This window comes from Myotis brandtii, unplaced genomic scaffold, assembly GCF_000412655.1.
Source record: "Myotis brandtii unplaced genomic scaffold, ASM41265v1 scaffold4, whole genome shotgun sequence".
Lineage (NCBI taxonomy): Eukaryota > Metazoa > Chordata > Mammalia > Chiroptera > Vespertilionidae > Myotis > Myotis brandtii.
In genome coordinates, this window is record NW_005365371.1 from 1,149,533 (window position 1) to 1,165,121 (window position 15,589).

The 15,589-nt window shown below is 38.9% G+C and overlaps 1 protein-coding gene across 1 annotated transcript in view; it reads right to left on the reverse strand.

The window, feature by feature from the left end:
• Window positions 1–5,901: 5,901 nt before the first annotated feature.
• CCDC14 (coiled-coil domain containing 14) overlaps window positions 5,902–15,589 on the reverse strand; it is a 62,545-nt gene continuing 52,857 nt past the window's right edge. The window contains exon 14 of the mRNA XM_014545230.1: window positions 5,902–7,496. Within this exon, the coding sequence (XP_014400716.1) occupies window positions 6,593–7,496 (904 nt within the window). The 3' untranslated portion in view covers window positions 5,902–6,592. The remainder of the gene's footprint in view (window positions 7,497–15,589) is intronic.

Genomic DNA, 15,589 nt, shown 5'->3' on the forward strand with positions numbered 1-15,589 from the left:
CTGGAAAGGATGATGGGGTGAAAATACGTAACTTGGCTGTGTGTTCCCTCCTGAGCAGTGGGAAACATTTCTTGCTACAGATTCCAACAAATGTGTAAGCCTCCAGCTCCAAAGGGGACCACTTTTTTCCTGCTGGATAGTGTGTGATGCCTCTGCGTGTCTCCTGGACGCTTCCATGGAGAAATGACCCCTCTTACCCGCCAGGCTGAGCAGAAGATGGAGCTGGGTTCCCGGAAATGTCAGAACTCACTGCAAATGTCAGTGTTAATGGGAGAAAAACTCAAGTAACTTCTCTATCTACTTAAAAAATAAGTATAAATAGTGGCTTAAATGGAATTGGCCAAGAGACAGGTGGAAAAATTGTTTTACTAGCATTATGTCACATGCTAAACAGATTTTAAGAACATTGTGTACCTTTCATAAAGCAAAAGTAAAACCTTAAGTGTCTAGTATGGTACATGCACGTGTATACATTAGACCACCTATATATAATTAGTGATCATTAAATCTATTTAGTGTTTATAGTTCTCAAAGCATTTTCACTTATTTAATCCTCACAGATCCCAGAGGAAATTCCTTATGAGACCATGCTAGTAGAGAGAATGGCATACAACTAGATTCTGGTAACAGATTTAGATCCCAGGGGTTCAAATAGTTATGAGATTTAGCTAATAGTGGGAAGACAATATGGGGAAAAAAGCAGACTAAAACTCACAATATCTGATTCAAGGTGTCATCTGTGTGGCCTTGAGCAAGTGTCTAATATTTTTTGGCTTGTTTCCATTTCTAAAAATAAGATTGAGCTAGGTGATCATACAGTACCTTTCAGCTATAAAAGTCTGTCTGTAAAATATAAAGCAAAAGTTACCCACAATATTTTTATGCCAGTATTTCAAGCTCCTAAGTAGCGAATGCTAATAGAAATGATGTTCAAAAACTAGTCCTGAGATAGATCGAATTCTTAATAGAGACACCAGAAATGTCACAGCTTTTTTTGAATCATATGTAACAAATAAAATCTTCTATAATATCTTCTCAGGAGTTGGCAGGGCCATCATCTCATTCATATAGAGTTCTAAATACCTTAAGTAGAACTCTCACAGTTGACTAATTGAAAGAGATGTCCTGTCAAAATGCTAAAATATACAATTAAATATTGTTGAATCCTGGAGTGACTATAGAGAAGTTTTAGTCAAATCCTCACATTTTATAATTGAAAAACGAAGTCAGTACAGAAAACAGCAGCAGAACCTGTGTAAAAACCCAGGCCACCTGATTTCCAGTCTAGTTCTTTTCACTATTCTTTATGGTGTTTAAGACTTGGCTTCAAGAACAACCCTTCCAGTTTGTAGTAATCGTGAGCTCTTCCTTTAGGGGTTTTGAGGCCACTTGTTTGGTCAGAACCCGAGTCTTTGAGGAACTGTTCATTTTTAGTTGGACAGGACCTGCCCCTCCCTCCCCCCTCCAAGCTGCCCTAATGTGATGCCACTCAACACTGAGAATGACAATGTGAATATTACTATCTAGAAACTAACTAGGAGTCTGAATATGGTTTATAGTAATATATGATGGCTGAAGATAGCCAACTCAATATTTGTCCATTTTAAAATAATTTAAAATTATAGGAAATGATAATCTAACTGTATTGTGCTTGATATTATCACATCTGGGGTTCATTGCTGGATTTAAGTTTTAAGATATTGACAACTGGAGGACATCAAACAAGGGCAAGAGGGTGCTGAGGGCTCTTTAAATGTTGTCACAAGTCACAGACTGTTCAGTGAACCCAAGTTCTCAAAGTGCTTTGCCTACATTTATCCCTCCTACAAATCAGTGAGGTAGACTGGTGGGATAGATTATCCTTGCATTGATGACAGTTAAAAAATGGTTTTGCTCTATCTCCCATCCTAAATATTTAACAATCTGTCACTTCTTAGAACAAGCAATAGTGTACAAGTGTTTGCTAAGCAAAAGTGAATTTTTTTCAGAAGTAAATAATAGGAATAAAGAATGAAAGTTACAGGAAGGCTAATGCAATGAGTTTAGATGTGTGTAATAAAGCTATAAAGAAGCTGTTGGGATGTGAGGGCAATCTGGCTGCAACATCTGTCACTCCATTGATCATCAGGGTTGATTTGGTTGGTCTGGCTGGCTAGGCAGGTGTTCCCCTCCTCCCTCACTGATCCATGTATCCATGTGTGTCCCTCCTGAAGCTGCGCACTTGGTCGAAGAGGATGAACTTCTCCCAGAGGAGAGGACCGGTCTACAGTCAAGGGTGTATGTGTAGCTGCACTCCTTGGCTAGAACCTCCAAACAAGCTCTTAAGAAGATGCTGCATGAATTTACCAGCACCGAGAAAATCCAGTGAAGCCTAGATGACCATGTCAGGGATTTAATTAAGCCCAACAATAGTTATTAACTGCCCACTATGAGAGACACTAAGTGTCTCAGGGGGTGTCAAAGATGACTAAATCCTGGTCCCTGCCCTTAAGAAGCATATGGGTAGGAAGGGTATAAGTGAGATATATGACTTCTAAAGTCCTTTCAAAAATTCAACTTATAAGCTCAGCCCTTCAGAAGTACCACAGATCTTACTATTTATATATATAAAACCCTAATATGCAAATAGACTGAACGGCGGAAAACTGAACAACCAGTTGCTATGACGTGCGCTGACCACCAGGGGGCGTGTGTGGAATATGGCAGGCGTTGGCCACAGTGTGATGGCGGAGCAGGTGAGCGGGGGCGTCAGACCAAGGTGGGGTGCCGGTCCTTGTCATGGGGCAAGCCTCTGGTGGTTACTGCAAATTCTTTGCTCCCGCACGACACAGTCCCCGCCCAGCGCTTGCACCCGCTGCCAGCACCAGCCCCACTTGCACCTACTGCCGGCGCTGGAGCCATTGCTTGTACCCACTGCCGGCGCCTGGCGCTGGCCCCGATTGCTTGACGCCATCAGTAGGTGCGAGCAGCAGTTGCCGGCCCCGAGCGCCCCTCAGGGCTTCTCCACCTCCCCCTGCTCCTGAGGGGTGATTGGGGCAGCAGCCACCACTCACACCCACTGCTGGTGCCGGCCCCAATTGCTCCATGCCATCAGTAGGTGCGAGTGGGGCCGATGCTGTCAGCACGTGGGAGTGGAGGTGGTGGGAGTGGGGCTGCCAGCAGACAGGGAACTGGGGGGCTGAAGCAGGAGGGGCCAGGTAGGGAATGGAGGATGGGCCGAGACCCGGCCCTGTGCCCACCGCAGGCCCACAGTTCCTTTCAAGGTGCATGAATTCGTGCACTGGGCCCCTAGTTTCTAATAAATCTCTGGGAGGTCCTACTTAAAATAAAACGCTTTAAATAAAATAGTGCCCTGTTCTCTACAAGTGTTATACTAGAACACTGCGGTGTAATATAGTTATAGAGCTCATCTGTTTAAGCAATTTTGAGCAGAAGGAAAATTAGGGTTAACAGATTTGAAAAATGATTGTTAGCTGGTAAATCATATCCAATTTATCTAGTAGTATGCTTAAATTCTAAGCCCCTAAACATAATTTTTGAGGAAGAGCCTCTTACACTGATAATCAAAACTTGTCAATTCTGTCATTTTTGTTTCTTTACACTGTTTTTCTTCACAGTACTTGTATGTTCCTTTTCTTGTGTCCCACTGTAATGTTGCTCCTTGAGGGCAGAGAATATCTCTCTTGTTCTTTGTTGTATTCTGAGTCCAGACTAGGAGCTGGTACATATCAGAGCTTTCATTTCATTCACTGACACTAGATACATACTTCGTAAGATGTGATTTGGCTACATGCCCTTTCTACCTAATAGCCTTGCAATTCTGCTCTACTTTCCATGTAGTTTAAGCAGGCCTTTATAATTTTTTAAAGCACTTGACATAAATACCACCATTCATGAAAAGTAAAAATTACTGGAAAAGTTGCTAACTCCAAGAGTGGTAGGAATAAGGGAAGAATGTTATCAAGTAATTTCTTTGGTTTCTTTAGCCCTGCCCCTAGGACCTCTACACTTGGTCAAACAGAATCAGATTCTTTCATCTTCAGTGGTATTCACAAATACTGTATCCATTGTGAAGTTTCCACAGATCCAAAGACAGCAGCATAGTGACAAAATGCTGGAGGATGTTCCTTTCCATTCTACACTCAGTATCTATCAGGAGATACTGAATTCACCCTGGCAGAGGTTAGGGGATACTCCACTAAAGCTTCTATGAGATTTGGGATCAGAATGACCCTCCTATGATGAGATAGTTATACTGACTCCTGATGTGAAGATCTAAAGAGGACTACTGAGAATGGGCAATCTTTCTCTCCTTTTTATCCCACTCTCCATTTACTGGTATAGTACTGTTATCAAGACTAAACTTGGAATTTTTTAACTTAGGACTTAATCAAGAACTTGATTTTTCATTTTAGACGTTGCTCAGGGTGACTCAAGTGATCAAACTGAAAACATCAGAGTCATCTTTGATTTCCCCTTCCCTTTCACTTTCTGGTAAATCATCAAGCCTACTGAAAAAAAAATTTCAATTTCTCTCTCCTTTTCACTTTTATTGCCTCTAATCCTTCTTATTTACCATCACTATATGCAACTTTAGGAACACCCAATTTCATTTGGTGATCCTCCATTTAAAAAAAAGTATCACCACCAAAGATACCCAAACCCCAATGACTTCATGTTTAATGGTTATTCCTCAGCCTGGAGCTTAAGACATTCTACAGTTTGACTCCAACTCTTCTAAATGTTACCATTATATAACCTTGACTCTTCCATTTTAGTCAGGTTGATGTACCCACCATCCTCTAAATATACTACTCAACCAACCCCTATGTTTTGTGATACTGACTTTCTACAGGGGTAGACATTTGGAGGATACACACAGAATTATTAAAATCCTATACATTCTTTACGATCCAAATGAAATTTCTTCCCTTCTAGGTTCCCCCCTACCATTTTGTAGCTTCCTTCTTTAAACTTCTATGAAACCCACTATCTCTTCCATTTTGTTAGGATCATATTCCACCTTGAAATTTAACTGAACTCTTCATGTTTCTATGCTATGTATATCAAATAAATAGTCCCTCATTTTATATCAAACAGCCCCTCAAGGATTTTCCAGTCTCATCTGTTCTTTAATCAAATTATTAACCCCCTAATTAAATGAACTCATAAGCATTTAAAAATTTTCTCACATATAAGGATTTTCATCCTATATTAAGGGCTAAACAGACTGATCTTTTTGTATTATTATATAATAATCTTAAGCCATTACTTCTGCATATGAATAACAGCTGAATATTTTGGAGTAGACAGATGACACAATTTTCTTCTTTGCTTTATTATTTTGTATTCTGACCTGTACTTCTGAACTCAAAGAACTTATGTGATCTATTACCTCCAAATATACTAACATATTTATTTATGAATACTGGAAGTAAGAAAAATTAAAAGAATTAACAGATAATTCTGTGAAAATAGCCTAGAATTCATCTAATATTTTTAGATTTAAGAAATTTCTATCTATAAAATCTGAATATATTTCTATCTATAAAATCAGACTATATCTGGGTACTTTAGAAGTTGTAGCACCAACACTTAAAGACCAGCAGGAAGAGTTTCTGGGACAGTTTCTGTAATGCTAAAGCCTATACAAGCACTAAACACATGAAACCAGGCAGGTGACCTATATGGAGTATTAGTGATAGCACAATATTCATCTTCCTAAGTGAAAAAATGTGCTGCTTACATGGAGGGAAGAAATACTGAGTAGTTAGGGGTGTTAGTATAGAGAAGCAGAGTCCAACCTCGTTCATATCAGCTCAAGTACTGAAGATAATTGGTCCAGAAAGGCAGAGTTATAACCAGTGCAAGATTTACAGACTCCATCATGTTCAAATATAATAAGGACAAAAAACAAATACTTATTTATTAAAAAACATAGTTTGCAAAAACTGAAACTTATCTGTTAGCATTGATCACTCTGACTTTATTTTTTAAAGATCTTAAACATGCAATCAGGATAAAAAGAAAAGTGCCAAAGTTTTAAGAAACCATATGCTCACTTAGGATGTAACCAATATTTTATTGGACCACTTAATGTTTTTTAAGAAGTGGAATACTTTGTCTTAAATGTTTATATAGCTCACCAAAAACACCAGCCTGTAGCAAAGAGCATCACATATAAAAAACACAATGCCATAAAAAAAAGGACTCCTGAAAGAGAAACTCTAGTGTGAATACAGTAAATTGTACCCAGAGATTCCCTTCCAATTATCCTTTAGAGAATCCTTCCAACCTGCAAACCTTTGCCCAGCAGGTTAATAAAAGAACTCTAATTGCTAAGTGCTAAAATAAAATATTATTCATACTATTTCTCTAGTTATCTACAACTCCCTTTCTTCTCTTAGCAATTGCCAATTTAAGATGACTTTTTATAAGCTCTACAGTATCAATATATTCCAATAATAAACTTATTATTCAATTTATTTTCCCCACATAATTAATATAAAACATCATTTCACTATAAAGAAATTTAAAATATACATTCAATGTAACCAAGTTACATTGATACTCAATCTGTTTTCTTCCGAGTTCATTTCTCTAGAAGACCAAACCTTAAGGACTCCTGGAGTCTAGCAATGTTGGCATCCAGGGCTGCAAGGCCATTTCGGAAGTCTTGTTCATCACGAGAAGTGAATGTTGAGAAAGAAGAGAAGCTCCAGTCAGATGTTAAGTCAGAATTTAAAAAGCTACCGTCGGAGACCGCACTGCTTTTCACTTGAACGTGGCACGCAGCCCCATCCTGTGGCTCCTCAATGGCAGCAGGGATCTTGCCAATGGCTTCCTTTATTTTCTTGAGGAGCTGCTTGTCCTCCATCTCAGCTGTTCTGGAAAGTTTTTCAGGTGCATCTTCTGCTTCCTTTTTGGCAGAACACACTCCAGGTGCACATGATTTATTTTCTTTTTCTGAGACAGGTCCACCCTTGCTGAGCAGCTGTCGTGGAGCTACACTGATCTGAGGCTGGGGGGACACTCTTGTAGATAGTGATTTCCTTTTAGAAGGACTTCTGGCAAAGGGAATATAAATGGTATTATCCAGATTACACTCACCTTCTGTTAGGGTTGGAATTTCGCTCTCCTCATCAGAATCCTGTTTTGAAAGGGTAGAAATAATTCCAGGGGCTGATACTTCCTCCATTTTCCTGGTGTTACTGTGTTGAGGGCTTTTGGAAGGCAGAACATTTTCATAGGGCCTATCTGGCACTATGTTTTCTGCATTGTTAATTGCAGAAAGTGGCTCTGAATGTGTAAAAGTGCGATCTGTTTGTAACTTATTTAAGTAGCTCATTATGGAAGTTTGAGCAGAGATTGGGTCATGTTGAGGTTGTTTTTCATAAATGTTCAGAAGTGACTTGGTAAGATTATTCCCAGGCTTGGAGCGAGCAGTGTCCATACTGAGATCTGAGAGAAGCTTTGCCATACTGCTCTGTAAAGTTCTGTTAAGAAGAATTTAGTACACTAATTATTGTTTTACCCATTTCTTACATTATATATCATGTTTAAAAGAAAGAATTTGAGGCAAGTGGCCTGGTTCTTAATAGGGAGAAAAGCATGCATAAATAAATAAATAAATAAAAGCACAAAATCATAGAATATGCTCCTTTCCAAAGAGTTAATTAAAATAACAAATGATAAAAGATCCTGGTGTGCATCAAATCTAATATTATTATGTCTAAAAATAAAGATGGCATTTTTTTCTCTTAAGGTATGGAGATGCTTTATTCTTGAGAAACATTGCAAAATGGTAACTATACTACTTATTTGGTAGTTGATTCTATTAGTAATTAAGTTATTTCTCTCCATTTCAAATATATATTTAAAGGACACTGGAGCAATACTGGTAAAAAAGGATGATTAGAAAATTATCTAGCATAAATCGGTATAAACAACAGCTAAGTACCAGGAAAAGTGTGACTTAAGGAAAACCACACAGGGTTTGAAGTCAGACAGAAATGGAATCATATCCTACTGCTACCACTAGCTGTGATCTTGGGCAAGGCACTCAACCTTTCTGAAGCTCAAGTTCCTCAATTGCAAAATAAAGATGCCTACTACAGAATTACAATGAACATTAAATAAGATAAAATAATAAAATATAAGGATAATATGTTTAGCACAGTTTCGGGCTAAATAGGTGTCCATTTATGGCAACTTTTATTAGTAGTCTTATTAAAGCCATTTTGTACTAAGCCTTAGTCTATTTGAATTCACTCACATTTGTCCATATTGACAAGAAACACACCAATTTTAAAAAGATACAAAGGACATCAATAGGTAATTTTAAAAGCTTGCAATCAGCCAATAAGCATGTTTTAAGAGTACAACTTATAATCAAAGAAATTAAAATTTTCTAAATGTGCATCTTTTGGATTACCAAATTAACATAGTAAAATAAAAACACCATTGTTAGAGAAGACTGGAGCAGCAGGTACTACAAGTGTATACTGGTTTAACTCTTCTGGAGAACACACTGGCAATACAGCAGAAGATTTGTATATCCCACACTTTTGACCCACCAATTTGCACTTCTAGGAATTTGTCCTACTGATATAACTATATACAAGAGGCTGCACCCAAAGATGTGTTTATAAAGATATCATTTATAATTAAAAAAAAAAAACAGATGGATTGAACATCTTTACCTTCAAATACAGTGGACTGTTTTGGTTAATTATGGTATAACTGCATCACAACATTTACAGTAATATTGCAAAGAATGAATATTGATGGGGAAATATTCATTATATGAGGTTAAATTAAAAAGAGCAGGCCATAAGTAATATGCATATAATACTATTTTTGTAAACAGTCACACACATCTAAATAAAATACTAAAAGGAAATCTCTATATTAAACAGCAGTGATTATATCTCTGGATACAGAATGAATGATTTTTTTTCCCTACAAAAAAAAAATACTTTTCCAACTTGGCTTACACTGTCAGGCTCTATTTTGAGTTCTGATTGCTTTTCAAATGGCAATGGCTCCTGCCATTTTTTCTCACATAACTTCCAAGAAGCTAATGAGCTATTATTAAAAGAAAAAAAAATGCTATAGGAACATATCTTTAAAGGAATGCTAAAATGAATAATGACCCCTCTAATTAATTCAATCAGAACTACATACTGAAATTTCTATTTATTTTTGGAAAAGGAATACATAGTTATGATAAATAAAAATGTTATTTTTGCTGTGGACAAAATAGTGATCAAGAAAGGGAGGAAGAGACAATGACATTAATAACAGCTCAGTCTATGGAAATTAATGTCAACCATTAAGCTTCTGATGTATAAACAAAATGTGACTCATCACTGTCTCTGAAATTAAAAGAAAAATCTCCGTAATTAAAGAAATTGAAATTTTAACGCACCTAAAATAGCTACAAAGAGAAAACATTTGTGTTTGTATTACATGGGATACAACTAAACCAGTGATATTTAATGCTTAGAAAAGTGGCACAGTCCTAGCCAGTTTGGCTCAGTGGATAGAACATCAGCCTACAGACTGAAAGGTCCCAGGTTCGATTCTCAAGGGCACATACCTTGGTTGCACGCTAGATCCCCAGCCCTGGTTGGGGCACCTGTGGGAGACAACCAATTAATGTGTCTCTCTCACATCCATGTTTCTCTCTCTCTGTCCCCCCCCCCCCCCTCTCTAAAAAATGAAAAAATATCCTTGGGTAAGGATTAATAAAAAAACAAACAAAAAAAAACTGGCACATTTCATAAGACATGCAAGGTTCTTTCTTAGCTAGTTATAAAAATACTAGTGACCCAGTGCACGGATTCGTGCACATTGAAAGAAAATTAATTAGAAGGTGGCCAGCGGGGTGGGACTGAGCAAGATGGGCCGGACATGCCTTGGAGCCAACCTCCCGTGGTCCCTCCCCAGCGGGCTGCACCTGGGGTGGCACCATGGCTCAAAAGGCGTTTTTGGAGTAAGCTGGGTCCCTCTGGCAGGTGGGGTCCCTTGGCCTGGCCTGCAAGGATTGGCCGAAACTGGCTCTCTGATATCCCTGAGGGGTCCCAGAGTGTAAGAGGGCACTTTGCAAAGTTGCTGTCATACAGGGTGTGGAATGCAAACACAAGTGTGTAGTAAACCAGATTTGGGGCCGACAGTGCCCCAGCAACAACATAACCCACAGGCGAAGGTAGAATCATGCGGCCCTGTGAGGAATTGGGCTCCCTCCTCTCTGGTTGCATCTGCCCCCTGGTGGTCAGTGTACATCATAGCAACCAGTGTGCATCATAGCAACCAGTAGGGACACTTAGCATATTAGCCTTTTATATATATAGATACTTATTTAAATAACTATCAGTACATGTAAGAGTGCTCTTAGAAGTTATTAGAAGATTTACTAGTTACTGAAAATATATTAATATTCCCCAACATTTTATTGGTTTTGTATCTGTTGTAGAAAAATCTAAAAATTGATAAAAATGGCCCAACCAGCCTGGCTTAGTGGTTGAGCGTTGACCTATGAAGCAGGTGGTCATGGGTTCAATACCCGATCAGGGCACATGCCCAGTTGAGAGCTTGGCCCCCAGTGGGGAGCATGAAGGAGGCAGCCGATCAATGATTCTCTGTCATCGTTGATGTTTCTATCTCCTATCCCTCTCCCTTCTCTCTGAAGTCAGTAAAAATATATTTTAAAAAAATGATAAAAATGTATTTCAAAACCTTTAATGTATTAAAGGTTGGAGAAAGAAGAGAGAGATGGTTTAGGGCAGCCGTGGGCAAACTACGGCCCCCGGGCCGGATCCGGCCCGTTTGAAATGAAAAAAACTAAAAAAAAAAAAAAAGACCGTACCCTTTTATGTAATGATGTTTACTTTGAATTTATATTAGTTCACACAAACACTCCATCCATGCTTTTGTTCCAGCCCTCCGGTCCAGTTTAAGAACCCATTGTGGCCCTTGAGTCAAAAAGTTTGCCCACCCCTGGTTTAGGGGGATTTTGGTTAGAACTTATATGTGTATCTTCTAGTTCCATTATCCCTCTCTAATAGGCTAAGAAAGGCATTCAGAAATTTTGTGCAATCTCTTTTCTGAGAGATTCTTAAAAACACACATAAAAAGATATCATCTATCTGACTGAGGTATATAATTGCAGAGACAAGGAACAAGGTAGATGAATGAGAAGATTTACAATGAACATTAAAAAAGATAAAATAATAAAATATAAGCATAATGTGTAGAAAAATCTGTACTGCTAGATGTTGTTAGTTTACTTTTTAATGTTGAAGTACAAAGTAGTCACAGGAGCCTAGTATAGTACTGGCGATGTTCCTAATTAATTGAATTGCATAGGGTGTCACCAAACATATTATAAACTAGAGGCCCGGCACACAAAATTCTTGCGCAGGTATGGTCCCTAGGCCTGGTCTGCAATCAGGGCCATCTTCCTCAACTGCCTGCAGCCGGCCCCGGACCCCGCCACCACCCACCCCTGGTTCCCTGATCACCATGGGGTGATCGGTGCCTGACGGCCAGGGGAAGGGACCGAGAGGTGAGCTGTTCCCGCCCACTCGCCAGCCCCGCCCCCACTGCGGATGGCCATCAGGTGATCAGAGCCTGCCAGCTGGGGAAAGGGATCAAGAGGTGGTCAGTACACCTCACAGTGACTAGTCCAGCGTCCGTTCTGGTCATTCTGCAGTTAGGGTCAATTTGCATATTACCCTTTTATTATATAGGATAACCAACATGGGTGAATTTAGACACAAGTAAGCTCAAAGACAGACTTTTAAATTTTGTTTTGCTTTTTAATTTAAAGGGCAAAATACATTGCCATCAATGGGTAATACGTACTTACATTTTGAAGGTGCTACTCAATCTTCAGAAAATGTACAAGTAGTACTAACCTTTATAAGACATATGGTAAGCCAGCCCACAATGATTCTATAATCATTTAAAGTTAATCTAATAGATGAGCGGGATCCATGCCCACATAAAAATAAAAGGTCCTTGAAAACAATGGGAAAAAAATGGCAGGAAAATTTTTGAGTCTTAAGGAAAGGAGAACAAAACAACTGTGTATCTAATAGTTTAGACAGCCTTTCCTAAGAGCAGATAATACACAGTATAAGAATTAATAAGCTTTCTCAGTTCCTATGCTTCTGTGTTAGGGTAAATGTTAAGAGAAGACTCCATTTGCAAGCGAATCCTTTTTCATTCCTAATGAACACCAGAAAAGGCAGACGGTGTTATTTTTTAAAAATACGCAGGTACAAAGGTAGAAAAATCTCTCAATAACGAGAGAAGCTGTTAGAGAGAAGCTGTTCTTTTCAAAGCAGTAAGCAAGGCTGAAGAGGAAATCCAAAATCTTGGCTAAGGTCCAAACTGAGGCACCAACTAGCTGTGAAAGTCAGGTAAGTCCCTTCATTTCTCTGGGCTTCCATTTATGCTAATTTCTGGAATAATTATACTATCACTTACTCCACACATGTTAAATAGTTTTTAGTCCAGTTTATCCTTTAAAAAGGTTATCTCCTTAAAAATCACTGGAATAAACATTTTGCTTGATGATATGGATGTTTAGCTACTAAAGTGATTAAAGGTTTTTGTGAGCTTTTCACACATATATATTTGGAACATAATAACAATTAATGTTTGTTGAATAAATGAATAAGCAAATGAATCCATCCATCCATCCATCTCCCAGATTAAAAAAGGCTAAGGTTTACTTAGACTACATTAGGCATGGAATTGTTATGAGGAATAAACTATTTTATCTAATGCCATGACATATGCAAGAGTGAAAGAAACATGGCAGTTTAATTTGCCCTGGCTAGGTGATTCAGTTGGTTGGAGCTTCGTCCGCTTCACCAAAAGGTTACAGGATTGATTCCGGGTCAGGCCACATACCCAGGTTGCAGGTTCAATCCCTGGTTGGGGCATATAAAGGCATATCAATAAAGGCATATTCTTGAGTGAGGATTATTAAAAATAAAATAAAAAGAGCCCTAGCTGGTTTGGCTCAGTGGATAGAGCATCAATCTGCAGACTGAAGCGTCCGGAATTCAATTCCGGTCAAGGGCACATGACCGAGTTGCAGCCTCAATCCCCAGTAGGGGGCATGCAGGAGGCAGCTGATCAATGATTCTTTCTCATCATTGATGTTTCCATCTCTCCCTCTCCCTTATTCTCTGAAATCAATAAAATACATACACACACACACACACATACTGAGTGGCCATTTTATTATGACCACCTGACATTTGTAGGCAAATTAGCTATAATTTCACGCTGAAGTTGCTAGAGGGCTAGACCATTATAAAAAGGGAAGCAGGTTGTTTACCATGACAGTAGAAGTGATTTTTTCCTGAAAATATGGGAAAACAACGCAATTTAACAGCCTTTGAACATGGCATATATTTGAATGTGAGTGGCCAGATTATGACCACCTGACGTTTGTAGGCAAATTAGCCGTAAACTGCATCGTATGGGATATGGAAGCTGAAGGCCTGTTCGAACACCTTTGCTGTCTGCAGTTACCAAGATAAAACATCTCCAATTCGCACAGGAACACAAGGATTTGACAGTCGAGCATTGGAAAAAAGTCATGTGGTTCGATGAATCACGTTTCCAGTTGCATCATGAAGATGGCGGAAACAGCATGTAAGCATGCACCCCACATGCATGAGTACAACCCTTCAAGCTGGTGGGGCAGTGTTATGGTTTGGGGTATGTTTTCCTGGCATGATTTGGGCCCTTTAATTCGTGTGGAACAATGTCTGAATAGCACAACATACCTAAGTATCGTTGCTGATCAAGTTCATCCTATCATGTTGATGGCGTATCCCAATGGAGATGGCTTCTTCCAACAAGACAATGAGCCATGCCACAGTGCTCGTATTGTGCAGGAGTGGTTTCAAGAACATGAGGGAGACTTTACCTTGCTTAGGTGGCCGCCACAATCACCAGATCTCAATCCAATTGAGCATTTGTGGGATGAAGTTAAAAGAGCCATCAGGCAGCTGGTTCCACAACCATCAAATCTCACAGAACTGGATAGCGCTATTCATCAGGCATGGTGTCAGATTCCTCACATCACCTTTCAACATCTCGTGGAGTCAATGCCAAGAAGAATCGCCTCAGTATTGAAGGCAAAAAAGGTGGCCCAACGAAGTACTGATGGGGTGGTCATAATAATTTGGCCACTCACGTTCAAATATATCCCACGTTCAAAGGTTGTTAAATCGCATTGTTTACCTATATTTTCAGAAAAAAATCACTTCCACTGTTGTGGTAAACAACCTGCTCTCCTATTTATAATGGTCTGGCCGTCCAGCAACTTCAGCGCAAAATTATAGCTAATTTTCCTACAAACGTCAGGTGGTCATAATAATCTGGCCACTCATAATATAAAAAGAAAACATGGCTAGGTATCAAGAAATGTGAGTTCTAGTCCCAGCTCTGTCATTACATTTCTATTGATACTTAACTTGCATGGTTCCAGTTCCCCCATCTATAAAAATGCAGATATTAAAATCTTCCAGAGTTGAGGACAAATAAAACAATATGGGAGAGAGAGAACTTAAAAAGAAATCAAAGTACTTTATAAATAAAAGATAATAGCTTCTGATTTCATGCGCATAAAGGAGCTGGATTTTGTGGTATAAAGAAAAAATTGTGAGGCCCTGGCCAGGTAACTCATTTGGTTGGAGCATCGTCCCAATATGTCAAGGTTGTGGGTTCGATCTCCAGTGAGGACACATACAAGAATCAACCAACAAATGCATAAATAAGTGAAACAACAAATCCATGTTTCTCTCTCTCTCTATTTCTCCCCCCTTCCTCTCTCTCTAAAATCAATCAGTAAATAAAAATTGTAAAGAAATTGTGAGAAGAAAAGAAAACTCTCAGGGAACCAGATCTTCTGCTTGGGGCTGAGGATCAAGCACCTTAGAGTGGCAGAGACGCTCCCAGTGACACCTAAGCAACCACTCATCAACCTTGACCATGCTCGCTTGCTGTTCTGTCTTCTAAAAGTATACAACTTAGTGGTTTTTAGTATTTTATAGAGTTGTACAATCATCACCTCTTTTGAATTTCAGAACATTTTTATCACCTTAAAAAGGAATTCTATACCCACTAGCAGTCACTCTCTAATTTTTCCCTCTTTCCTCAGCCCTGGGAAACCATTAGCCTACTATTTTCATTAGTTTGTCTATTCTACACCTTTCATCTAAATGGAATCATAGGATATGATGCCTTTTGTGACTGGCTTCTTTTTACCATAAAAAATTGATTACAACAGAGTTTTCACCCAAAAAGTATCCTCCAAAGAGATGTTATTTCTTTGGAAACCTTATAAAGACTTTCATAAGAAGAGAAAATCTCTCTATTATTTTGAACAAGAATGGTATAGGCCAGTGGTCGGCAAACTCATTAGTCAACAGAGCCAATATCAACAGTACAATGATTGAAATTTCTTTTGAGAGCCAAATTTTTTAAACTTAAACTATATAGGTAGGTACATTGTTATTAACTTAATTAGGGTACTCCTAAGCTGGCCTTTGCTAAAAAC